Source organism: Petromyzon marinus, unplaced genomic scaffold (genome assembly GCF_048934315.1).
Source record: "Petromyzon marinus isolate PM22_M1 ecotype Great Lakes invasive population unplaced genomic scaffold, UKy_Petmar_22M1.pri1.0 PM_Scaffold_37, whole genome shotgun sequence".
NCBI classification, from domain to species: Eukaryota; Metazoa; Chordata; class Hyperoartia; order Petromyzontiformes; family Petromyzontidae; genus Petromyzon; species Petromyzon marinus.
Genome location: NW_027423357.1, coordinates 155,860 through 182,646, shown reverse-complemented (window position 1 = coordinate 182,646; position 26,787 = coordinate 155,860). Strand labels below are relative to the sequence as shown.

General features: G+C 49.3%; 1 protein-coding gene across 1 annotated transcript in view; it reads left to right on the top strand.

The window, feature by feature from the left end:
• The window catches only part of LOC142923260 (cell division control protein 45 homolog), a 48,139-nt gene that overhangs the window by 10,201 nt on the left and 11,151 nt on the right, over positions 1-26,787 (top strand). The window contains exons 4-13 of the mRNA XM_076064285.1: positions 771-908; positions 2,158-2,352; positions 4,807-4,865; positions 6,467-6,515; positions 8,457-8,518; positions 10,144-10,194; positions 11,470-11,589; positions 15,918-16,049; positions 20,164-20,262; positions 25,759-25,935. Of these exons, the coding sequence (XP_075920400.1) occupies positions 771-908; positions 2,158-2,352; positions 4,807-4,865; positions 6,467-6,515; positions 8,457-8,518; positions 10,144-10,194; positions 11,470-11,589; positions 15,918-16,049; positions 20,164-20,262; positions 25,759-25,935 (1,082 nt within the window). The remainder of the gene's footprint in view (positions 1-770; positions 909-2,157; positions 2,353-4,806; positions 4,866-6,466; positions 6,516-8,456; positions 8,519-10,143; positions 10,195-11,469; positions 11,590-15,917; positions 16,050-20,163; positions 20,263-25,758; positions 25,936-26,787) is intronic.

The following is a 26,787-nucleotide window of genomic DNA, read 5'->3' as shown; positions in this document are numbered from 1 at the left end:
CTCACCCACTTACCCACTCAATCACCCACTCACTCACCCACTCACTCACCCACTGACCCACCCACTCACCCATTCACTCACTCACCCACTCACTCACCCACTGACCCACCCACTCACCCACTAACCCACTCACCCACCCACTCACCCAATGACCCACCCACTCACCCATTCACTCACTCACCCACTCACTCACTCACCCACTGACCCACCCACCCACCCTGCCACTCACCCACTCACTCATTCACTCACTCACCCATTCACTCACTCACCCACTGACCCACCCACTCACCCACTCACCCACCCACTCACTCACCCAATGACCCACCCACTCACCCACCCACTCACTCACCCAATGACCCACCCACCCACCCTGCCACTCACCCACTCACTCACCCACTGACCCACCCACTCACCCATTCACTCACTCACCCACTCACTCACTCACCCACTGACCCACCCACTCACCCACTAACCCACTCACCCACCCACTCACCCAATGACCCACCCACTCACCCATTCACTCACCCACCCACTCACTCACTCACTCACCCACTCACTCATCCAATGACCCACCCACTCACCCACTCACTCACTCACCCAATGACCCACTCACTCACCCAATGACCCACCCACCCTGCCACTCACCCACTGACCCACCGACTCACCCAATGACCCACCCACTCACCCACCCACTCACCCAATGACCCACCCACTCACTCACTCACCCACTGACCCACCCTGCCACTCACCCCCTGTGTGTGTGTCCCCAGTTCTCCCACTTCCTGCTGGTGAACTGCGGGGCCACGGTGGATCTGCTGGAGACGCTGCAGCCCACCGAAGGCTCCACCATCTTCGTGCTCGACTCCCACCGTCCAGTCGACCTGGTCAACGCCTACAACCACACGCAGGTCATCACCACAACCACCACCACAACCACCACCACCACCACACGCAGGTCATCACCACAACCACCACCACCACTACCACCACCACACGCAGGTCATCACCACAACCACCACAACTACCACCACCACCACCACCACCACACGCAGCAACCACTACCACCACACGCAGGTCATCACCACAACCACCACCACCACCACCACCACACGCAGGTCATCACCACAACCACCACCACCACCACCACCACACGCAGGTCATCACCACAACCACCACCACTACCACAACCACCACCACCACCACTACCACCACCACCACCACACGCAGGTCATCACCACAACCACCACCACCACCACTACCACAACCACTACCACAACCACCACCACCACACGCAGGTCATCACCACAACCACCACCACCACCACTACCACAACCACCACCACCACACGCAGGTCATCACCACCACCACAACCACTACCACAACCACCACCACCACTACCACAACCACCACCACCACCACACGCAGGTCATCACCACAACCACCACCACAACCACTACCACCACCACTACCACCACACGCAGGTCATCACCACAACCACCACCACCACTGCCACAACCACCACCACCACACGCAGGTCATCACCACCACCACAACCACTACCACAACCACCACCACCACCACACGCAGGTCATCACCACCACCACCACCACCACCACAACCACCACCACAACCACTACCACCACCACACGCAGGTCATCACCACAACCACCACAACTACCACCACCACCACTACCACAACCACCACCACAACTACCACCACCACCACTACCACCACCACACGCAGGTCATCACCACAACCACCACCAACAGCAGCAGACAGAGCGAGTTAAATAAAAGCGTGTGCAATAACCGATGGCCGTCCTGTACGAGTGTAACAGAAACACATTTTATATTCTTAGTTTTTTCGGTAAAGTCACCACGTTGAAGGGAATCAACAAAATAATAAAACATATATAAAACAATAAAAAAATTATCACGACGTTTCGACCATAACTCAAACGGTCGTCTCCAGGTGTGTTGGTTTTTTTTTATATTGTTTTATATATTGTTTTATTATTTTGTTGTTTCCCTTCAACGTGACTTTACCGAAAAAAAACTAAGATTATGAATGACTGCAGTCACGAAAGCTTTCAAACAGAAAAACATTTGTTTTGACCCACCGTGGATTGACGGCGTCGGCCGGGAAATCGCGAGCAGGTGAAGCTGCTTGTAAGAAAGGACGATGAGGTGGACGTGCCGGCGTACGATCACATCTTCAGAGACGGCGACGAGGTGGAGGAGGGGGATGGCGGGGAGGGGGAGGGCGAGGAGGGGAGGGGTCAGGGAGGTGGCGACTCTGGGAACGACAGCGAAGACGATCGACCGTCGGGCAAACGCAGGCGGTTTGATGAGGTGTGTGGGTGGGTGGGTGTGGGTGGGTGTGTGTGAGTGGGTGGGTGTGTGTGGGTGTGTGTGGGTAGGTGGGTGTGGGTGGGTGGGTGTGTGTGAGGGTGGGTGGGTGTGGGTGGGTGGGTGGGTGTGTGTGGGTGGGTGTGTGAGTGGGTGGGTGGGTGTGTGTGGGTGGGTGTGAGTGTGTGTGGGTGTGAGTGTGTGTGGGTGTGAGTGTGTGTGGGTGTGGGTGGGTGTGGGTGGGTGTGGGTGGGTGTGTGTGGGTGTGGGGAGTGATAGTGTAGTGGTTAGCGCTACGCTGCGCTATGAACCTGGCGACCCGGGTTCGATTCCCGCTCACGGCCAACACCAGTGACGATTATCTGAACCGGTCCCGGGCCTCCCCTAGGTCGACTCAGCCTCAAATGAGTACCTGGTGCGGTGTGTAAACATTGCCACTGGGGAGACAAAGGCGGTCGGGCGTGGTGCTGGCCATCCACCCCCTCGTGTACCGTTCCGGCCTTCATAGGTGCTCGCTAATAGCACTTGCCCCTACAGTCTGTTAAGGCTATATGGGGGATCTTTGTCTTTATCTTTGTGGGTGGGTGTGTGGGTGGGTGTGTGTGGGTGGGTGAGTGTGTGTGTGTGGGTGGGTGGGTAGGTGGGTGTGTGTGGGTGTGTGTGTGTGTGGGTGGGTGTGTGGGTGTGTGAGTGAGTGGGTGAGAAATAGCGGTGTGTGAGTGTGTGAGTGGTTATTGCGAAGCTTTGGATATCGGAGTAACCAACTCCTGTGAGTGGGTGGGTAAGTGGGATCGTGGGTGAGTGGGGTGGGTGGGTGAGGGTGATTGGTACCAGCGGTGTCAACATCGGCCTCTGTGGAGGAGGCTCGTGAAGGATGCTACTGGGCAGTTGGAGGCAGTCGCCCTCCAACAACAACGGAGGGCGGAGGAGCGACGCTCACAACAACGAGCGGAGCGCCGGGTGGCTAAAGCACAGCAGGTTGGCACAGTAGGGGGCACAGGTGGTGCATCAGCCAGTCATCTCAGTCATCTAAGTCAGTCGACCCGTGGCACCTGCTGGGTCTGCCCCGTGACCTCCTCCTGTCAGCAGTGAGCCTGTGACACTTCACGTGGTAGCCTCAAGGTGCACCTGGCCGGGCACAGACGCCGTGGTGACGTCACTGTTGCTTAGTGGCGAATGGCGGTTGTGTGGGTGAGGGTGGGTGAGGGTGAGGGTGGGTGAAAGGGTGAGTAGATGGTGAGAGTGAGTTAGAGGGAGAGTAGATGGTGAGGGTGAGTGAGTGAGGGTGAGTGAGTGAGGGTGAGTGAGTGAGGGTGAGTGAGGGTGAGTGAGTGAGGGTGAGTGAGTGAGGGTGAGTGAGTGAGGGTAAGTGAGTGAGGGTGAGTGAGGGTGAGTGAGTGAGGGTGAGTAGATGGTGAGGGTGAGTGAGTGAGAGTGAGTGAGGGTGAGTAGATGGTGAGGGTGAGTAGATGGTGAGGGTGAGTGAGTGAGGGTGAGTGAGGGTGAGTGAGTGAGGGTGAGTGAGTGAGGGTGAGTAGATGGTGAGGGTGAGTGAGTGAGGGTGAGTAGGTGGTGAGGGTGAGTGAGAGGGTGAGTGAGTGAGGGTGAGTAGATGGTGTGGGTGAGTAGATGGTGAGGGTGAGTGAGTGAGAGTGAGTGAGGGTGAGTGAGTGAGGGTGAGTAGATGGTGAGGGTGAGTAGATGGTGAGGGTGAGTGAGTGAGGGTGAGTAGATGGTGAGGGTGAGTGAGGGTGAGTGAGGGTGAGTAGATGGTGAGGGTGAGTGAGGGTGAGTGAGGGTGAGTGAGTGAGGGTGAGTAGATGGTGAGGGTGAGTGAGGGTGAGTGAGTGAGGGTGAGTGAGTGAGGGTGAGTGAGTGAGGGTGAGTGAGTGAGGGTGAGTAGATGGTGAGGGTGAGTAGATGGTAAGGGTGAGTGAGGGTGAGTGAGTGAGGGTGAGTGAGTGAGGGTGAGTGAGTGAGGGTGAGTGAGTGAGGGTGAGTGAGTGAGGGTGAGTAGATGGTGAGGGTGAGTAGATGGTGAGGGTGAGTGAGTGAGGGTGAGTGAGTGAGTTTGAGTAGATGGTGAGGGTGAGTGAGTGAGGGTGAGTGAGGGTGAGTGAGTGAGGGTGAGTAGATGGTGAGGGTGAGTAGATGGTAAGGGTGAGTGAGGGTGAGTGAGTGAGGGTGAGTGAGTGAGGGTGAGTGAGTGAGGGTGAGTAGATGGTGAGGGTGAGTAGATGGTGAGGGTGAGTGAGGGTGAGTGAGTGAGTGAGGGTGAGTGAGTGAGTGAGGGTGAGTGAGTGAGTGAGGGTGAGTGAGTGAGTGAGGGTGAGTGAGTGAGGGTGAGTATATGGTGAGGGTGAGTAGATGGTGAGGGTGAGTGAGTGAGGGTGAGTGAGTGAGGGTGAGTAGATGGTGAGGGTGAGAGTGCTCAGTGAGGCGTTGTGTTGGTCACAGGAATCTCTGTTGAGAAGAATCGACAGGAGGAGGGAAAGGAGAGCCTGGGAAGAGAAACGGTGAGTTCATGCTCGCTCACTCGCTCACCCACTCACTCACCCGCTCACCCACTCGCTTGCTCACTCACTCACTCGCTCACCCACTCACTCACCCACTCATCCACTCACTCACCCACTCACCCGCTCGCTCACCCACTCATCCACTCACCCGCTCGCTCACTCGCTCACCCACTCACTCACCCACTCATCCACTCACTCGCCCACTCACTCACCCACCCACTCACCCACTCACTCACCCACTCGCTTGCTCACTCACTCACTCACCCACTCGCTCACCCACTCACTCACCCACTCATCCACTCACTCACTCACCCACTCGCTCACTCACCCACTCGCTCACCCACTCGCTCACCCACTCGCTCACCCACTTGCTCACCCACTCGCTCACACACTCGCTCACTCACTCATCCACTCACTCATCCACTCGCTCACCCACTCGCTCACCCGCTCGCTCACCCGCTCGCTCACCCGCTCACTCACCCACTCATCCACTCACTCATCCACTCACCCGCTCACCCACTCACTCATCCACTCACTCACCCGCTCGCTCACTCGCTCACCCTCTCACTCACCCACTCACTCACCCACTCACTCACCTGCTCACTCACCCGCTCACCCACTCACTCACCCGCCCACTCGCTCACCCACCCATCCACCCACTTACACGTACACTTACCCACTCACCCACCCGCTCGCTTGCTCACCCACTCGCTCACTCACCCCCACACACACAACCACTCTGCCACTCACCTACCCGCTCACTCGCCTATGAACGCACTCGCTCACCCATTTTAAAAATCACTCAATCACCCAATCACTTACTGTGCGTCTCTGTGATTGTGTGATTGTGTATGAGATGTTTGTATCTGTGATTGTGTGATGTGTGTGTGATGTTTGTATCTGTGATTGTGTATGTGATGTTTGTATCTGTGATTGTGTGTCATGTTTGTATCTGTGATTGTGTGATTGTGTGTGATGTTTGTATCTGTGATTGTGTGATTGTGTGTGTGATGTTTGTATCTGTGATTGTGTGATTGTGTGTGTGATGTTTGTATCTGTAATTGTGTGTGATGTGTGTATCTGTGATTGTGTATGTGATGTTTGTGTATGGGATTGTGTGTGTGATGTGTGTGTATGTGATTGTGTATGTGATGTTTGTGTGTGATGTGTGTATGTGATTGTGTGTGTGTGGTTGTTGTTAGTGATTTTGTGTGAGTGTGTGTGTGTATGATGTGTGTATGTGATTGTGTGTGTGTATGATGTGTGTGTGTGTGATGTGTGTATGTGATTGTGTGTGTGATGTGTGTGATGTGTGTATGTGACTGTGTGTGTGTGATGTGATTTTGTGATTGTGTGTGTGGTATGATGTGTGTATGTGACTGTGTGATGTGTGTGTGTGATGTGATTTTGTGATTGTGTGTGTGATGTGTGTGTGATGTGTGTATGTGATTGTGTGTGTGTGATGTGTGTGTGTGTGACTGTGTGATGTGTGTGTGTGATGTTTGTGGTTGCTGTATCGTAGCTGCGACTCGCTTACACCACTTGCCCAGCACTGTTGAAGGCTCTGCGTGGATCTGTGTCTCTGTTGTGGCTCGGTACAGGCAGGAGATACTTTTTGAATACGAACAGTTTGAATATCACGGCACATCTGTAAGTACCTGCACCACACTCGGGTACTCACTGGGGTACTCACTGGGGTACTCACTGGGGTACTCACTGGGGTACTCACTGGGGGTACTCACTGGGGTACTCACTGGGGGACTCACTGGGTACTTACTGGGGTACTCACTGGGGGTACTTACTGGGGGTACTCACTGGGTACTCACTGGGGGTACTCACTGGGGTACTCACTGGGGGTACTCACTGGGTACTCACTGGGGTACTCACTGGGGGTACTCACTGGGGTACTCACTGGGGTACTCACTGGGGGTACTCACTGGGGTACTCACTGGGGTACTCACTGGGTACTCACTGGGGTACTCACTGGGTACTCACTGGGGTACTCACTGGGGGTACTCACTAGGTACTCACTGGGGTACTCACTGGGTACTAACTGGGGTACTCGCTGGGGGTACTCACTGGGGGTACTCACTGGGTACTCACTGGGTACTCACTGGGGTACTCACTGGGTACTCACTGGGTACTCACTGGGGTACTCACTGGGGGTACTCACTGGGGTACTCACTGGGGGTACTCCGTGGGGTACTCACTGGGTACTCACTGGGGTACTCACTGGGTACTCACTGGGGTACTCACTGGGTACTCACTGGGCTACTCACTGGGGTACTCACTGGGGGTACTCACTGGGGGTACTCACTGGGTACTCACTGGGGGTACTCACTGGGGGTACTCACTGGGGTACTCACTGGGTACTCACTGGGGTACTAACTGGGGTACTCACTGGGGGTACTCACTGGGGGTACTCACTGGGGGTACTCACTGGGTACTCACTGGGGGTACTCACTGGGGTACTCACTGGGGTACTCACTGGGTACTCACTGGGGTACTCACTGGGGTACTCACTGGGTACTCACTGGGGTACTCACTGGGTACTCACTGGGGTACTAACTGGGGTACTCACTGGGGGTACTCACTGGGGGTACTCACTGGGGTACTCACTGGGTACTCACTGGGGACTCACTGGGGGACTCACTGGGGTACTCACTGGGGTACTCACTGGGTACTCACTGGGTACTCACTGGGGTACTCACTGGGTATTCACTGGGTACTCACTGGGGACTCACTGGGGGACTCACTGGGGTACTCACTGGGGTACTAACTGGGGTACTCACTGGGGGATTCACTGGGGCTACATGTGTCTGTATACTCAGCCACTCTATCACACACCAACTCACTCACCCACTCACTCACCCTCTCATTCACCCTCTCACTCATCCAGTCACTCACTCATTTACCACACTCACTCACTCATACTCACCCACTCTCACCCACTCACTCACCTACCCACTCTCACCCAGTGCCATTCTCCCGTTTCTTTGCTCACGGCCACTAACCCACGACTTCCTGTATACCAGGCGAGGTAGTCAACATCTCCTAGCCACTGTGGTGTCAGGATCTAACCCACGACCTCCTGTAGACCAGGCGAGGTTGTCAACATCTCCTAGCCACTGTGGTGTCAGGATCTAACCCACAACCTCCTGTAGACCAGGCGAGGTAGTCAACATCTCCTAGCCACTGTGGTGTCAGGATCTAACCCACGACCTCCTGTATACCAGGCGAGGTAGTCAACATCTCCTAGCCACTGTGGTGTCAAGGTCAGGATCTAACCCACGACCTCCTGTAGACCAGGCGAGGTAGTCAACATCTCCTAGCCACTGTGGTGTCGGAGTCAGGATCTAACCCATGACCTCCTGTAGACCAGGCGAGGTAGTCAACATCTCCTAGCCACTGTGGTGTCAGGGTCAGGATCTAACCCACGACCTCCTGTAGACCAGGCGAGGTAGTCAACATCTCCTAGCCACTGTGGTGTCAGGGTCAGGAGCTAACCCACGACCTCCTGTAGACCAGGCGAGGTAGTCAACATCTCCTAGCCACCCACTGTCACTCCGTGTGTTACTCTCTCCCTTTCAGTCGGCTTTGCTGCTCTTCGAGTTGGCTTGGACGATGTCAAAAGACTCCAATGATATGTTGTGGTGAGTTCACTCAGTCGCTCACCCACACTCACTCGCTTTCAGTCGCTTGCTTGCAGTCACTCACTCACACACTCACTCACACACTTAGTCACTCACACACTCACTCACACACTTAGTCATTCATACACTCACTCGCACACTCACACTCACTCAGTCACTCACACACTCACTCACACACTTAGTCATTCATACACTCAGTCACTCACACACTCACTCAGTCACTCACTCACACACTCAGTCACTCACTCACTCACACACTCAGTCTTACTCACACACTCACTCACTCACACACTCAGTCACTCACACACTCACTCACACACTCAGTCACTCACACATGCACTCAGTCACTCACACACTCAGTCACTCACACACTCACTCAGTCACTCACACACTCACTCACACCCCCTCACATACCCACCCAGTCACTGTAAACGTGAGATGGTTGAATGAACGCCGCGGTCTCTGTTGACTGGCTGCTGGTGGGCCATCACTCACACACTCACTCGGTCACTCACTCAGTCACTCACACTCACTCACACACTCACTCAGTCACTCACCCACTCACTCAGTCACTCACTCACACACTCAGTCACTCACACACTTAGTCATTCATACACTCACTCACACACTCACTCAGTCACTCACACACTCACTCACACACTTAGTCATTCATACACTCACTCACACACTCACTCAGTCACTCACACACTCACTCACACCCCCTCACATACCCACCCAGTCACTGTAAATGTGAGATGGTTGAATGAACCCCGTGGTCTCTGTTGACTGGCTGCAGGTGGGCCATCACTCACACACTCACTCGGTCACTCAGTCACTCACTCACTCACACACTCCCTCAGTCACTCAGTCACTCACACTCACTCACTCACACACTCCCTCAGTCACTCACACACTCACTCAGTCACTCACTCACACACTCAGTCACTCACACACTTAGTCACTCACACACTCACACACTCAGTCACTCACACACTCACTCATTCATACACTCACTCACACCCCCTCACATACCCACCCAGTCACTGTAAACGTGAGATGGTTGAATGAACCCCGTGGTCTCTGTTGACTGGCTGCTGGTGGGCCATCACTCACACACTCCCTCAGTCACTCAGTCACTCACACTCACTCACACACTCCCTCAGTCACTCAGTCACTCACACTCACTCACTCACACACTCACTCACTCACACACTCCCTCAGTCACTCACACACTCAGTCACTCACACACTCACTCAGTCACTCACTCACACACTCAGTCACTCACACACTTAGTCATTCATACACTCACTCACACACTCACTCAGTCACTCACACACTCACTCACACACTCAGTCACTCATACACTCACTCACACCCCCTCACATACCCACCCAGTCACTGTAAACGTGAGATGGTTGAATGAACCACGTGGTCTCTGTTGACTGGCTGCAGGTGGGCCATCACTCACACACTCACTCGGTCACTCACTCAGTCACTCACACTCACTCACTCACACACTCCCTCAGTCACTCACACACTCACTCACACCCCCTCACATACCCACCCAGTCACTGTAAACGTGAGATGGTTGAATGAACCACGTGGTCTCTGTTGACTGGCTGCAGGTGGGCCATCGTGGGTCTCACCGCTCAGTGGCTGCACGACAAAATCACACAGTGAGTGTTCCCCCCTCCCGTGTCTCCCTGATGTCTCCCTGATGTCTCCCTGATGTCTCCCTGATGTCTCCCTGATGTCTCCCTGATGTCTCCCTGATGTCTCCCTGATGTCTCCCTGATGTCTCCCTGATGTCTCCCTGATGTCTCCCTGATGTCTCCTTGATGTCTCCTTGATGTCTCCTTGATGTCTCCCTGATGTCTCCCTGATGTCTCCCTGATGTCTCCCTGATGTCTCCGTGTGTCTCCCTGATGTCTCCTTGATGTCTCCTTGATGTCTCCCTGATGTCTCCCTGATGTCTCCCTGATGTCTCCTTGATGTCTCCTTGATGTCTCCCTGATGTCTCCGTGTGTCTCCCTGATGTCTCCTTGATGTCTCCTTGATGTCTCCCTGATGTCTCCTTGATGTCTCCCTGATGTCTCCTTGATGTCTCCCTGATGTCTCCCTGATGTCTCCCTGATGTCTCCCTGATGTCTCCGTGTGTCTCCCTGATGTCTCCTTGATGTCTCCTTGATGTCTCCTTGATGTCTCCCTGATGTCTCCCTGATGTCTCCCTGATGTCTCCGTGTGTCTCCCTGATGTCTCCTTGATGTCTCCCTGATGTCTCCGTGTGTCTCGCTGATGTCTCCCTGATGTCTCCTTGATGTCTCCTTGATGTCTCCCTGATGTCTCCGTGTGTCTCCCTGATGTCTCCCTGATGTCTCCCTGATGTCTCCGTGTGTCTCCGTGTGTCTCCCTGATGTCTCCCTGATGTCTCCCTGATGTCTCCTTGATGTCTCCCTGATGTCTCCCTGATGTCTCCCTGATGTCTCCGTGTGTCTCCCTGATGTCTCCCTGATGTCTCCCTGATGTCTCCCTGATGTCTCCTTGATGTCTCCCTGATGTCTCCCTGATGTCTCTCTGATGTCTCCGTGTGTCTCCCTGATGTCTCCCTGATGTCTCCCTGATGTCTCCGTGTGTCTCCCTGATGTCTCCGTGTGTCTCCCTGATGTCTCCCTGATGTCTCCGTGTGTCTCCGTGTGTCTCCCTGATGTCTCCCTGATGTCTCCCTGATGTCTCCTTGATGTCTCCCTGATGTCTCCCTGGTGTCTCCCTGATGTCTCCTTGATGTCTCCCTGATGTCTCCCTGATGTCTCCTTGATGTCTCCCTGATGTCTCCCTGATGTCTCCTTGATGTCTCCCTGATGTCTCCCTGGTGTCTCCCTGATGTCTCCCTGATGTCTCCCTGATGTCTCCCTGATGTCTCCCTGATGTCTCCGTGTGTCTCCGTGTCTCAGTGCGAAGTATGTCTCGGACGTGGCAGACCTACAGAGGCACGTGTCTCGTCACAACCATCGCCATGACGACGAGGATGTCCGCGTCTCCCTCGACCGCATGCGCATCACCTTCCAGTACGAGTATCCTTGGTGCTGAGCACACCCAGCGGTGTGCGCCCTCCCGCTGCGTCTATCCGTGTCTCTGCGTCTCTCCGTGTCTCTGCGTCTCCCCCGTGTCTCACTGTGTCTCAGCGTCTCTCCGTGTCTCTGCGTCTCCCCCGTGTCTCACTGTGTCTCAGCGTCTCTCCGTGTCTCTGCGTCTCCCCCGTGTCTCACTGTGTCTCTGCGTCTCTCCGTGTCTCTGCGTCTCCCCCGTGTCTCACTGTCTCTTGACTCCTCAGTGTGTAGGAGTGATGTAGTCTCTCACACTATCAATGTGACTCCCCAGTGTGTAGGAGTGATGTAGTCTCTGACACTTCCATTGTGACCCTCAGTGTGTAGGAGTGATGTAGTCTCTCACACTACCATTGTGACTCCCAGTGTGTAGGAGTGATGTAGTCTCTCACACTATCAATGTGACTCCCAGCGTGTAGGAGTGATGTAGTCTCTCACACTACCATTGTGACTCCCAGTGTGTAGGAGTGATGTAGTCTCTCACACTACCATTGTGACCCTCAGTGTGTAGGAGTGATGTAGTCTCTGACACTACCAATGTGACTCCCCAGTGTGTAGGAGTGATGTAGTCTCTCACACTACCATTGTGACTCCCCAGTGTGTAGGAGTGATGTAGTCTCTGACACTACCAATGTGACTCCCCAGTGTGTAGGAGTGATGTAGTCTCTCACACTATCAATGTGACCCACTAGTGTGTAGGAGTGATGTAGTCTCTCACACTACCAATGTGACCCACTAGTGTGTAGGAGTGATGTAGTCTCTCACACTACCATTGTGACTCCCAGCGTGTAGGAGTGATGTAGTCTCTCACACTACCATTGTGACTCCCAGTGTGTAGGAGTGATGTAGTCTCTCACACTACCATTGTGACTCCCAGCGTGTAGGAGTGATGTAGTCTCTCACACTACCATTGTGACTCCCAGCGTGTAGGAGTGATGTAGTCTCTCACACTACCATTGTGACTCCCAGTGTGTAGGAGTGATGTAGTCTCTCACACTACCATTGTGACTCCCAGCGTGTAGGAGTGATGTAGTCTCTCACACTACCATTGTGACTCCCAGTGTGTAGGAGTGATGTAGTCTCTCACACTACCATTGTGACTCCCCAGTGTGTAGGAGTGATGTAGTCTCTCACACTACCATTGTGACTCCCAGTGTGTAGGAGTGATGTCTCTGACACTACCATTGTGACCCTCAGTGTGTAGGAGTGATGTAGTCTCTGACACTACCAAGGTGACTCCCAGTGTGTAGGAGTGATGTAGTCTCTCACACTTCCAATGTGACTCCCAGCGTGTAGGAGTGATGTAGTCTCTGACACTACCATTGTGACTCCCAGTGTGTAGGAGTGATGTAGTCTCTCACACTACCATTGTGACTCCTCAGTGTGTAGGAGTGATGTAGTCTCTGACACTACCAATGTGACTCCCAGTGTGTAGGAGTGATGTAGTCTCTCACACTACCATTGTGACCCTCAGTGTGTAGGAGTGATGTAGTCTCTCACACTACCATTGTGACTCCCAGTGTGTAGGAGTGATAGTGATGTAGTCTCTCACACTACCATTGTGACTCCCCAGTGTGTAGGAGTGATGTAGTCTCTCACACTACCAATCTGACTCCCACAGTGTGTAGGAGTGATGTAGTCTCTCACACTACCATTGTGACTCCCCAGCGTATAGGAGTGATGTAGTCTCTCACACTACCATTGTGACTCCCCAGCGTGTAGGAGTGATGTAGTCTCTCACACTACCATTGTGACTCCCAGCGTGTAGGAGTGATGTAGTCTCTCACACTACCATTGTGACTCCCAGTGTGTAGGAGTGATGTAGTCTCTCACACTACCATTGTGACTCCCAGCGTGTAGGAGTGATGTAGTCTCTCACACTACCATTGTGACCCTCAGTGTGTAGGAGTGATGTAGTCTCTCACACTACCATTGTGACTCCCCAGTGTGTAGGAGTGATGTAGTCTCTGACACTTCCATTGTGACCCTCAGTGTGTAGGAGTGATGTAGTCTCTCACACTTCCAATGTGACTCCCAGCGTGTAGGAGTGATGTAGTCTCTCACACTACCATTGTGACTCCCCAGTGTGTAGGAGTGATGTAGTCTCTCACACTACCATTGTGACTCCCAGTGTGTAGGAGTGATGTAGTCTCTCACACTACCATTGTGACTCCCACCGTGTAGGAGTGATGTAGTCTCTCACACTACCATTGTGACTCCCAGTGTGTAGGAGTGATGTAGTCTCTCACACTACCATTGTGACCCTCAGTGTGTAGGAGTGATGTAGTCTCTCACACTACCATTGTGACTCCCACCGTGTAGGAGTGATGTAGTCTCTCACACTACCATTGTGACCCTCAGCGTGTAGGAGTGATGTAGTCTCTCACACTTCCAATGTGACTCCCAGTGTGTAGGAGTGATGTAGTCTCTCACGCTATCAATGTGACTCCCCAGTGTGTAGGAGTGATGTAGTCTCTCACACTACCATTGTGACTCCCAGTGTGTAGGAGTGATGTAGTCTCTGACACTTCCATTGTGACCCTCAGTGTGTAGGAATGATGTAGTCTCTCACACTACCAATGTGACTCCCAGCGTGTAGGAGTGATGTAGTCTCTCACACTTCCAATGTGACTCCCCAGTGTGTAGGAGTGATGTAGTCTCTCACACTACCAATGTGACTCCCAGTGTGTAGGAGTGATGTAGTCTCTCACACTTCCATTGTGACTCCCAGTGTGTAGGAATGATGTAGTCTCTCACACTACCAATGTGACTCCCAGTGTGTAGGAGTGATGTAGTCTCTCACACTTCCAATGTGACTCCCCAGTGTGTAGGAGTGATGTAGTCTCTCACACTTCCAATGTGACTCCCAGCGTGTAGGAGTGATGTAGTCTCTGACACTAACAATGTGACTCCCAGTGTGTAGGAGTGATGTAGTCTCTCACACTTCCATTGTGACCCTCAGTGTGTAGGAGTGATGTAGTCTCTCACACTACCAATGTGACCCTCAGTGTGTAGGAGTGATGTAGTCTCTCACACTACCATTGTGACCCCCCAGTGTGTAGGAGTGATGTAGTCTCTCACACTACCATTGTGACCCTCAGTGTGTAGGAGTGATGTAGTCTCTGACACTTCCATTGTGACCCTCAGTGTGTAGGAGTGATGTAGTCTCTCACACTACCATTGTGACCCTCAGTGTGTAGGAGTGATGTAGTCTCTGACACTTCCATTGTGACCCTCAGTGTGTAGGAGTGATGTAGTCTCTCACACTACCAATGTGACCCTCAGCGTGTAGGAGTGATGTAGTCTCTCACACTACCATTGTGACCCCCCAGTGTGTAGGAGTGATGTAGTCTCTCACACTACCATTGTGACCCTCAGTGTGTAGGAATGATGTAGTCTCTCACACTACCAATGTGACTCCCAGCGTGTAGGAGTGATGTAGTCTCTCACACTTCCAATGTGACTCCCCAGTGTGTAGGAGTGATGTAGTCTCTCACACTACCAATGTGACTCCCAGTGTGTAGGAGTGATGTAGTCTCTCACACTTCCATTGTGACTCCCAGTGTGTAGGAATGATGTAGTCTCTCACACTACCAATGTGACTCCCAGTGTGTAGGAGTGATGTAGTCTCTCACACTTCCAATGTGACTCCCCAGTGTGTAGGAGTGATGTAGTCTCTCACACTTCCAATGTGACTCCCAGCGTGTAGGAGTGATGTAGTCTCTGACACTAACAATGTGACTCCCAGTGTGTAGGAGTGATGTAGTCTCTCACACTTCCATTGTGACCCTCAGTGTGTAGGAGTGATGTAGTCTCTCACACTACCAATGTGACCCTCAGTGTGTAGGAGTGATGTAGTCTCTCACACTACCATTGTGACCCCCCAGTGTGTAGGAGTGATGTAGTCTCTCACACTACCATTGTGACCCTCAGTGTGTAGGAGTGATGTAGTCTCTGACACTTCCATTGTGACCCTCAGTGTGTAGGAGTGATGTAGTCTCTCACACTACCATTGTGACCCTCAGTGTGTAGGAGTGATGTAGTCTCTGACACTTCCATTGTGACCCTCAGTGTGTAGGAGTGATGTAGTCTCTCACACTACCAATGTGACCCTCAGCGTGTAGGAGTGATGTAGTCTCTCACACTACCATTGTGACCCCCCAGTGTGTAGGAGTGATGTAGTCTCTCACACTACCATTGTGACCCTCAGTGTGTAGGAGTGATGTAGTCTCTCACACGGCCACCGTGAACCCGTCAGCATTTGTCCCTCCTTGACCGGATTTCCACTGTGGCAGCCTGCGCCTGGCCCTGTACCAGCACTGGTCGCTGTTTGAGTCGCTGTGCCACTCACTGTACTCGTACGCCGGCCTCAGACTCTGGTCCCTGCACGGGCACAAGAGGCTCCACGCCCTGCTCGCAGACATGGGGTGAGTGGCGGGGTCAGGGAGTGTGGCGCAGGGAGTGTGACGGAGTGGTGGTGGTGGTGGTGGTGGTCCGTGTGAGTGAGTGTGTGTGTGAGTGGTAGTGTGTGTGAGTGTGGTAGTGTGTGTTAGTGAGTGTGGTAGTGTGTGTTAGTGTGGTAGTGAGTGTGGTAGTGTGTTAGTGTGGTAGTGTGTGGTAGTGTGTGGTAGTGTGTGTTAGTGTGTGTGAGTGTGGTAGTGTGTGTGGTAGTGTGAGTGTGTGAGTGTGGTAGTGAGTGTGGTAGTGTGTGTGAGTGTGGTATTGAGTGTGGTAGTGAGTGTGGTAGTGTGTGTGGTAGTGTGTGGTAGTGAGTGTTAGTGTGGTAGTGTGTGGTAGAGTGTGGTAGTGTGTGGTAGTGAGTGTGTGTTAGTGTGGTAGTGTGTGTGGTAGTGTGTGTGGTAGTGAGTGTGGTAGTGTGTGTGGTAGTGTGTGTGTGTGGTAGTGTGTGGTAGTGAGTGTTAGTGTGTGTGAGTGAGTGTGGTAGTGTGTGTTAGTGTGGTAGTGTGTGTGAGTGTATGAAGGGGTCTGAGTTAGTGTATGGAGGGAGTGTGAGTGAGTGAGTGAGTGTGGTAGTGTGTGTGTGTGGCAGTGTGGTAGTGTGTGTGTGGTTGTGAGTTTGGTAGTGTGAGTGAGTGTGGGTGTGGTAGTGTGTGGTAGTGTGTGTGAGTGTGAGTAAGTTTGGTAGTGTGTTTGAGTGAGTGTGGTAGTGTGACTGTGGTAGTGTGTGTGAGTGTGTGTGTGAGTGAGTGTGGTAGTGTGAGTGAGTGTTAGTGTGGTAGTGTGTGTGAGTGTGTGTGTGAGTGAGTGTGAGTGAGTGTGGTAGTGTGAGTGAGTGTTACTGTGGTAGTGTGTGTGAGTGAGTGTGAGTGTGAAAGATCTGGGCAAGGTTCCATCGGTGAGCTCCTCTGGCAGGCAAGTCTGCGATGGCTGGGTCATGTAGCCCGCATGCCCAGCCACCGCATGCCGAAACAGCTTTTGTTCGGCCGGATCGAGGGGGCTAAACGGGCGCGGCACGGGCTAGAGAAGAGATGTAGTGATGTGGTACAGGAGGACGTGGAGCTGAGTGGACTTGCCGATGACTGGTGCCAGCGGTGTCAAGATCGGCCTCTGTGGAGGAGGCTCGTGAAGGACGCTATTGGGCAGTTGGAGGCAGTCGCCCTCCAACAACAACGGAGGGCGGAGGAGCGACGCTCACAACAACGAGCGGAGCGCCGGGTGGCTAAAGCACAGCAGGTTGGCACAGTAGGGGGCACAGGTGGTGCATCAGCCAGTCATCTCAGTCATCTCAGTCAGTCGACCCGTGGCACCTGGGTCTGCCCCGTGACCTCCTGCCAGCGGGCGTTCGACACTTCACGTGGCCTCAAGGTGCACATGGCCTGGCACAAGCGTCGTGGTGATGTTACCGCCACTTAGTGGCGAATGGCGGTTGTTGTTGTATGAGGGAGTGTGAGTGAGTGTATGAGGCAGCGTGTGCCGAGGGGAAATGGGCGAGGTTTAGGACTGTGGCTCATGCAGCTGCAATGGCTGCTTTGGTGTGCACGGTCCAGACCTCCCCAGAGACCCTGGCTGACAGAGGAGGTGTTCAGGCTGGCTGAGAAAAAGTGACAGGCCCACTGTCATCGTCTACAGCATCCCACGTCGGAGAATGAGGAGGCTTACTACCAAGAGAGATGGAGTCTGCCTCAGTAGCCCGCGATCACAAATCACTCTTTAGCTCCATCAAAATAGTAACTTGCAGCGCCACACCGATCGCCGTCATTAGGGGAAATAACGGTGATCTGCTCTACGACCCCCAGGAACAGGTTTGCAAATTTGCTGAGCATTTGTGTGAGGTCTTGGGAGAGGGGAAATCCCTCAGCCAGGAAAGAATCATGGGGCAAAGTGGGGATGACCCTGCTGAGGCTGCTGTGCCTCAAATATTGGAAGAAGAAGTCACCCCCTGTGAGTGGCTGGCTGAAGTATCATCTGTTGAGGAAGTACTGAAGGCGATCCAGAGTCTGAGACCAAGAAAGTCACCGGGCAGAGATGATCTCCCAAGCGAAATGCTGAGGAAGGGTGGCGTTTGTGCAGACTGCCCTATATGACATCATAACAACAGTCTGGACCACTGGACGGGTTCCGCCGGATTGGAAGGATGCCCTGGTGGTCCCCCTCTTTAAGAAGGGGGACCGCACAGACTGTAACAACTACAGGGGCATCTCAGTCCTCAATGTGCCGGGAAAGATCCTGGCAAGGATTATTCAAAATCGCCTTGACAGGCACGCTGAGGAGAGGCTTGCGGAGCCCCAATGCGGTTTCAGGAAACGGCGGTCCTGCACAGATGCCATATTTTCTGTCCGTCTGCTACAGCAGAGGTGTAGGGAATTCCAACAAGACCTATATCTCTGCTTTATTGACCTGGTCAAGGCCTATGATACCATCAGTAGGCCTGGGCTCTGGGTTGTTCTTCGTGCTTTTGGAGTACCTGACCCTCTGCTCACGATCATTAAGGACCTTCATGATGGTGAGCGGGCCCGGGTAAAACTACATGGCCGGGAGTCGGAGCCATTCCCGGTTCACCTTGGGGTGCGACAGGGATGTCCTCTGGCTCCCACATTATTGAACATCATCTATAACCACGTGGTTCCAGAAGCTTTCCATGGCCGTACCGGAGGAATTTCCATCTGGTATAGATACAATGGGAGGCTGATCGATGCCCAGGTGTGGTCAAGAGATGGTTCCCTATTGGTCAATCATTTTAAGTATGCCGATGAACTGGTGATTGCTGCTCACTCAGAGGAGGAGTTGGAGGCGCTGCTGCTGAGACTGGAGCGTGCCACTAAGAGGTGGGGCCTTACCATCAGCCCCACCAAAACTAAGCACCTGCCTGGGTATTTTGTGCCAACAGACACTCCACTCCCACAACTCCCAATTGGTAATGGGGTAGTTTTGGAGATTGTGGAGAGTTTCCCATACCTGGGCAGCGTGCTTATGACCGGTTCCGGTAGGTAGTGTGTGTGTGTGTAGGTACGTACGTAGTGTGTATAGTATATGTATGTGTGAGTACATACTGTATGTGTACATAGTGTGTGTGTAGTGTACGTATGTAGTGTGTGTACGTAATGTGCATAGTGTATGAATGTCGTGTGTGTGTGTGGAGTGTGTACGTACTGTGTATGTGTAGTGTATGTACGTAATGTGTGCGTACGTACTGTGTGTGTACGCACTGTGTGTGTGTAGTGTATGTGTAGCGTATGTATGTAGTGTGTGTGTACGTACTGTGCGTGTATGTGCTGTACGTGTACGTACTGTGTGTGTACGTACTGTGTGTGTAGTGTATGTGTGTAGTGTATGTATGTAGTGTGTGTGTGTACGTAGTGTGCGTAGTGTATGTATGTCGTGTGTATGTGTAGTATATGTATGTAGTGTGTGTGTGTAGTGTATGTACGTAATGTGTGCGTACTGTCTGTGTGTGTACGTATAGTGTGTGTGTGTAGTGTATGTGCAGCGTATGTATGTAGTGTGTGTGTACGTAATGTGCGTAGTGTGTATATGTCGTGTGCGTAGTGTGTGTACGTAATGTGTGCGTACATACTGTGTGTGCGCATGTGTGTGTAGTGTATGTGTAGTGTATGTACGTAATGTGTGCGTGCATACTGTGTGTGTGTGTGCGTAGTGTATGTATGTCGTGTGTGTGTGGAGTGTATGTATGTAGTGTGTATGTGTGGTGTATGTGAAGTGTATGTACGTAATGTGTGCGTACGTACTGTGTGTGTGTGTATGTATGTCTTGTGTGTGGAGTGTATGTATGTAGTGTGTGTGTGTGTAGTGTGTGTATGTAATGTGTGTGTGTGTGCGTAGTGTATGTATGTCGTGTGTGTGTGGAGTGTATGTATGTAGTGTGTATGTGTAGTAGTGTGTATGTATGTAGTGTGTGTGTGTAGTAGTGTGTATGTATGTAATGTGTGTGTGTGTAGTGTATGTATGTACTGTGTGTGTGTGTATGTATGTCTTGTGTGTGGAGTGTATGTATGTAGTGTGTATGTATGTAGTGTGTGTGTGTAGTGTATGTATGTAGTGTGTGTGTGTGTGTGCCCCCAGTCTGCCACTGAAGCAGGTGAAGCAGAAGTTCCAGTGCATGGACGTGAAGCTGAAGGAGAACCTCCTGGCTGCCATCGATGAGTCGGCCACCAAGTTTGGGTAGCTACGCTAATACACTACACTATACACTACTACTCTATACACTACACACTACTACACTACTACACTATACTATACACTACTACACTATACACTACTACACTACACTACACACTACACTATACACTACTACTCTATACACTACACACTACTACACTATACTATACACTACTACTCTATACACTACTACACTACACACTACTACACTATACACTACTACACTATACTATACACTACAACACTATACACTACTACACTATACACTACTACTCTATACACTACTACACTATACACTACTACACTATACACTACTACACTACACTACTACACTATACACTACTACACTACACACTACTACACTACACACTATACACTACTACACTACACACTACTACACTACACACTACTACACTATACTATACACTACTACACTACACACTACTACACTATACACTACTACACTATACACTACTACACTATACACTACTACACTATACACTACTACACTATACACTACTACTCTATACACTACTACACTATACTATACACTACTACACTATACACTACTACACTACACTACTACACTATACACTACTACACTACACACTACTACACTACACTACTACACTATACACTACTACACTACACACTACTACACTATACACTACTACACTACACTACACACTACTATACTACACTACACACTACTACACTACACACTACTACACTATGCACTACTACACTACACACTACTACACTATACACTACTACACTATACACTACACTATACACTGGTACACTATACACTACTACACTATACACTACTACACTATACACTACACTAAACACTACTACACTATACACTACTACACTATACACTACACTAAACACTACTACACTATACACTACTACACTATACACTACTACACTATACACTACTACACTATACACTACTACACTATACACTACTACACTACACTACTACACTACACACTACTACACTATACACTACTACACTATACACTACTACACTACACACTACTACACTATACACTACTACTCTATACACTACTACACTACACACTATACACTACTACACTATACACTACTACACTATACACTACTACACTATACTATACACTACTACACTATACACTACTAGACTATACACTACTACACTATACACTACTACACTACACTACACACTACTACACTATACACTACTACACTATACACTACTACACTATACACTACTACACTATACACTACTACACTATACACTACTACTCTATACACTACTACACTATACACTACTACACTATACACTACTACTCTATACACTACTACACTACACACTATACACTACTACACTATACACTACTACACTATACACTACTACACTATACACTACTACACTATACACTACTACACTATACACTACTACACTATACACTACTACACTACACACTATACACTACTACACTATACACTACTACACTATACACTACTACACTACACTACACACTACTACACTATACACTACTACACTATACACTACTACACTATACACTACTACACTATACACTACTACACTATACACTACTACTCTATACACTACTACACTACACACTATACACTACTACACTATACACTACTACACTATACACTACTACACTATACACTACTACACTATACACTACTACACTATACACTACTACACTACACTACTACACTACACACTATACACTACTACACTATACACTACTACACTATACACTACTACACTACACTACACACTACTACACTATACACTACTACACTATACACTACACTATACACTACTACACTATACACTACTACACTATACACTACTACACTACACACTATACACTACTACACTATACACTACTACACTATACACTACTACACTATACTATACACTACTACACTACACACTACTACACTATACACTACTACACTACACTACACACTACTACACTACGCACTACTACACTACACACTACTACACTATACACTACTACACTATATACTACTACACTATACACTACTACACTATACTATACACTACTACACTATACACTACTACACTACACACTACACTAAACACTACTACACTATACACTACTACACTATACACTACTACACTATACACTACTACTCTATACACTACTACACTACACACTATACACTACTACACTATACACTACTACACTATACACTACTACACTATACACTACTACACTACACTACTACACTACACACTATACACTACTACACTATACACTACTACACTATACACTACTACACTACACTACACACTACTACACTATACACTACTACACTATACACTACACTATACACTACTACACTATACACTACTACACTATACACTACTACACTATACACTACTACACTATACACTACTACACTACACTACTACACTACACACTATACACTACTACACTATACACTACTACACTATACACTACTACACTACACTACACACTACTACACTATACACTACTACACTATACACTACACTATACACTACTACACTATACACTACTACACTATACACTACTACACTATACACTACTACACTACACACTATACACTACTACACTATACACTACTACACTATACACTACTACACTATACACTACTACACTATACTATACACTACTACACTACACACTACTACACTATACACTACTACACTACACTACACACTACTACACTATACACTACTACACTATACACTACTACACTATACACTACTACACTACACTACACACTACTACACTATACACTACTACACTATACACTACACTATACACTACTACACTATACACTACTACACTATACACTACTACACTATACACTACTACACTACACACTATACACTACTACACTATACACTACTACACTATACACTACTACACTATACACTACTACACTATACTATACACTACTACACTATACACTACTACACTACACACTACACTAAACACTACTACACTATACACTACTACACTATACACTACTACACTATACACTACTACACTATACACTACTACACTATACACTTCTACACTATACACTACTACACTATACACTACTACACTATACACTACACTATACACTACTACACTACACACTACTACACTACACACTACTACACCATACACTACTACACTACACACTACTACACTATATACTACTACACTATATACTACTACACTATACACTACTACACTATACTATACACTACTACACTATAAACTACTACACTACACACTTCTACACTATACACTACTACACTACACTCTACACTACTACACTACAATACTACACTATACACTACTACACTACACACTACTACACTATACACTACACTATACACTACTACACTATACACTACTACACTACACTACACACTACTACACTATACACTATACTATACACTACTACACTATACACTACTACACTATACACTACTACACTACAATACTACACTATACACTACTACACTACACACTACTACACTATACACTACACTATACACTACTACACTACGCTACACACTACTACACTATACTATACACTACTACACTATACACTACTACACTATACACTACTACACTACAATACTACACTATACACTACTACACTACACACTACTACACTATACACTACACTATGCACTACTACACTATACACTACTACACTACACTATACACTACTACACTATACACTACTACACTATACACTACTACACTACACACTACTACACTATACACTACTACACTATACACTACAACACTATACACTACTACGCTAATACATTACACTACACACTACTACACCACACTACACACTACTACACTATACACTACTACACTACACTACTACACTACACACTACTGCACTATACACTACTACACTATACACTATTACACTACACACTTCTACACTATACACTACTACACTACACTCTACACTACTACACTACAATACTACACTATACACTACTACACTACACACTACTACACTACACACTACTACACTATACACTACTACACTATACACTACTACACTACACTATACACTACTACACTATACACTACTACACTACACTACACACTACTACACTATACACTACTACACTATACTATACACTACTACACTATACACTACTACACTATACACTACTACACTATACACTACTACACTACAATACTACACTATACACTACACACTACTACACTATACACTACACTATGCACTACTACACTATACACTACTACACTACACTATACACTACTACACTATACACTACTACACTATACACTACTACACTACACACTACTACACTATACACTACTACACTATACACTACAACACTATACACTACTACGCTAATACATTACACTACACACTACTACACCACACTACACACTACTACACTATACACTACTACACTACACTACTACACTACACACTACTGCACTATACACTACTACACTATACACTACTACACTACACACTTCTACACTATACACTACTACACTACACTCTACACTACTACACTACAATACTACACTATACACTACTACACTACACACTACTACACTACACACTACTACACTATACACTACTACACTACACTATACAATACTACACTATACAATACTACACTATACACTACTACACTACACACTACTACACTATACACTACTACACTATACACTACTACACTATACACTACTACACTATACACTACTACACTATACACTACTACACTATACACTACTACACTACAATACTACACTATACACTACTACACTACACACTACTACACTATACACTACACTATGCACTACTACACTATACACTACTACACTACACTATACACTACTACACTATACACTACTACACTACACACTACTACACTATACACTACAACACTATACACTACTACGCTAATACATTACACTACACACTACTACACCACACTACACACTACTACACTATACACTACTACACTATACTATACACTACTACACTATACACTACTACACTATACACTACTACACTACACACTACTACACTATACACTACTACACTACACTACTACACTATACACTACTATACAATACACTATACACTACACTATACACTACTACACTATACACTACTACACTACACACTACTACACTATACACTACTACACTACACTACTACACTATACACTACTACACTAGTACACTATACACTACTATACAATACACTATACACTACACTATACACTACTACACTATACACTACACTATACACTACTACACTACTACTAAACTATATACTACTACTACACTATACACTACACTATACACTACTACATCACTACTACACTACACACTACCACTACTACACTACTACTGCACCGCTACACTCCGCTGTGTGTGTGTGTGCCAGTATGGGGGACATGCGTGTGCAGACTTTCTGCGCCGAGTTTGGCTTCCGCTCGCGCTTCCTGGCTGGGGACGTCGCCCTCGCGGTCGCCGCCCTCGCGGCCTCCACGACCCCCGACCCCGAACACCCTGGGGGAGGGGCAGGGGGGGGAGCCATCGCTGCCCTACACTCACTCTCCAGGTACGGCACCTGTGTCTCTCTCTCACCTGTGTCTCTCTCACCTGTGTCTCTCTCTCACCTGTCTCTCTCTCACCTGTCTCTCTCACCTGTGTCTCTCTCACCTGTGTGTCTCTCACCTGTGTCTCTCTCTCACCTGTGTCTCTCTCACCTGTGTCTCTCTCACCACCTGTGTCTCTCTCTCACCTGTCTCTCTCTCACCTGTCTCTCTCACCTGTGTCTCTCTCTCACCTGTGTCTCTCTCTCACCTGTGTCTCTGTCTCACCTGTGTCTCTCTCTCACCTGTGTCTCTCTCACCTGTGTCTCTCTCACCTGTGTCTCTCTCACCTGTGTCTCTCTCTCACCTGTGTCTCTCTCTCACCTGTGTCTCTCTCCCCTCCTGTGTCTCTCTCACCACCTGTGTCTCTCTCACCACCTGTGTCTCTCTCTCCTGTGTCTCTCTCACTTGTGTCTCTCTCTCACCTGTGTCTCTCTCTCACCTGTGTCTCTCTCACCTGTGTCTCTCTCACCACCTGTGTCTCTCACCTGTGTCTCTCTCTCACCTGTGTCTCTCTCACCTGTGTCTCTCTCTCACCTGTGTCTCTCTCTCACCTGTCTCTCTATCTCACCTGTGTCTCTCTCTCACCTGTGTCTCTCTCACCTGTGTCTCTCTCACCTGTGTCTCTCTCACCTGTGTCTCTCTCTCACCTGTGTCTCTCTCACCTGTGTCTCTCTCACCACCTGTGTCTCTCTCTCACCTGTCTCTCTCTCACCTGTCTCTCTCACCTGTGTCTCTCTCACCTGTGTCTCTCTCTCACCTGTGTCTCTGTCTCACCTGTGTCTCTCTCTCACCTGTGTCTCTCTCACCTGTGTCTC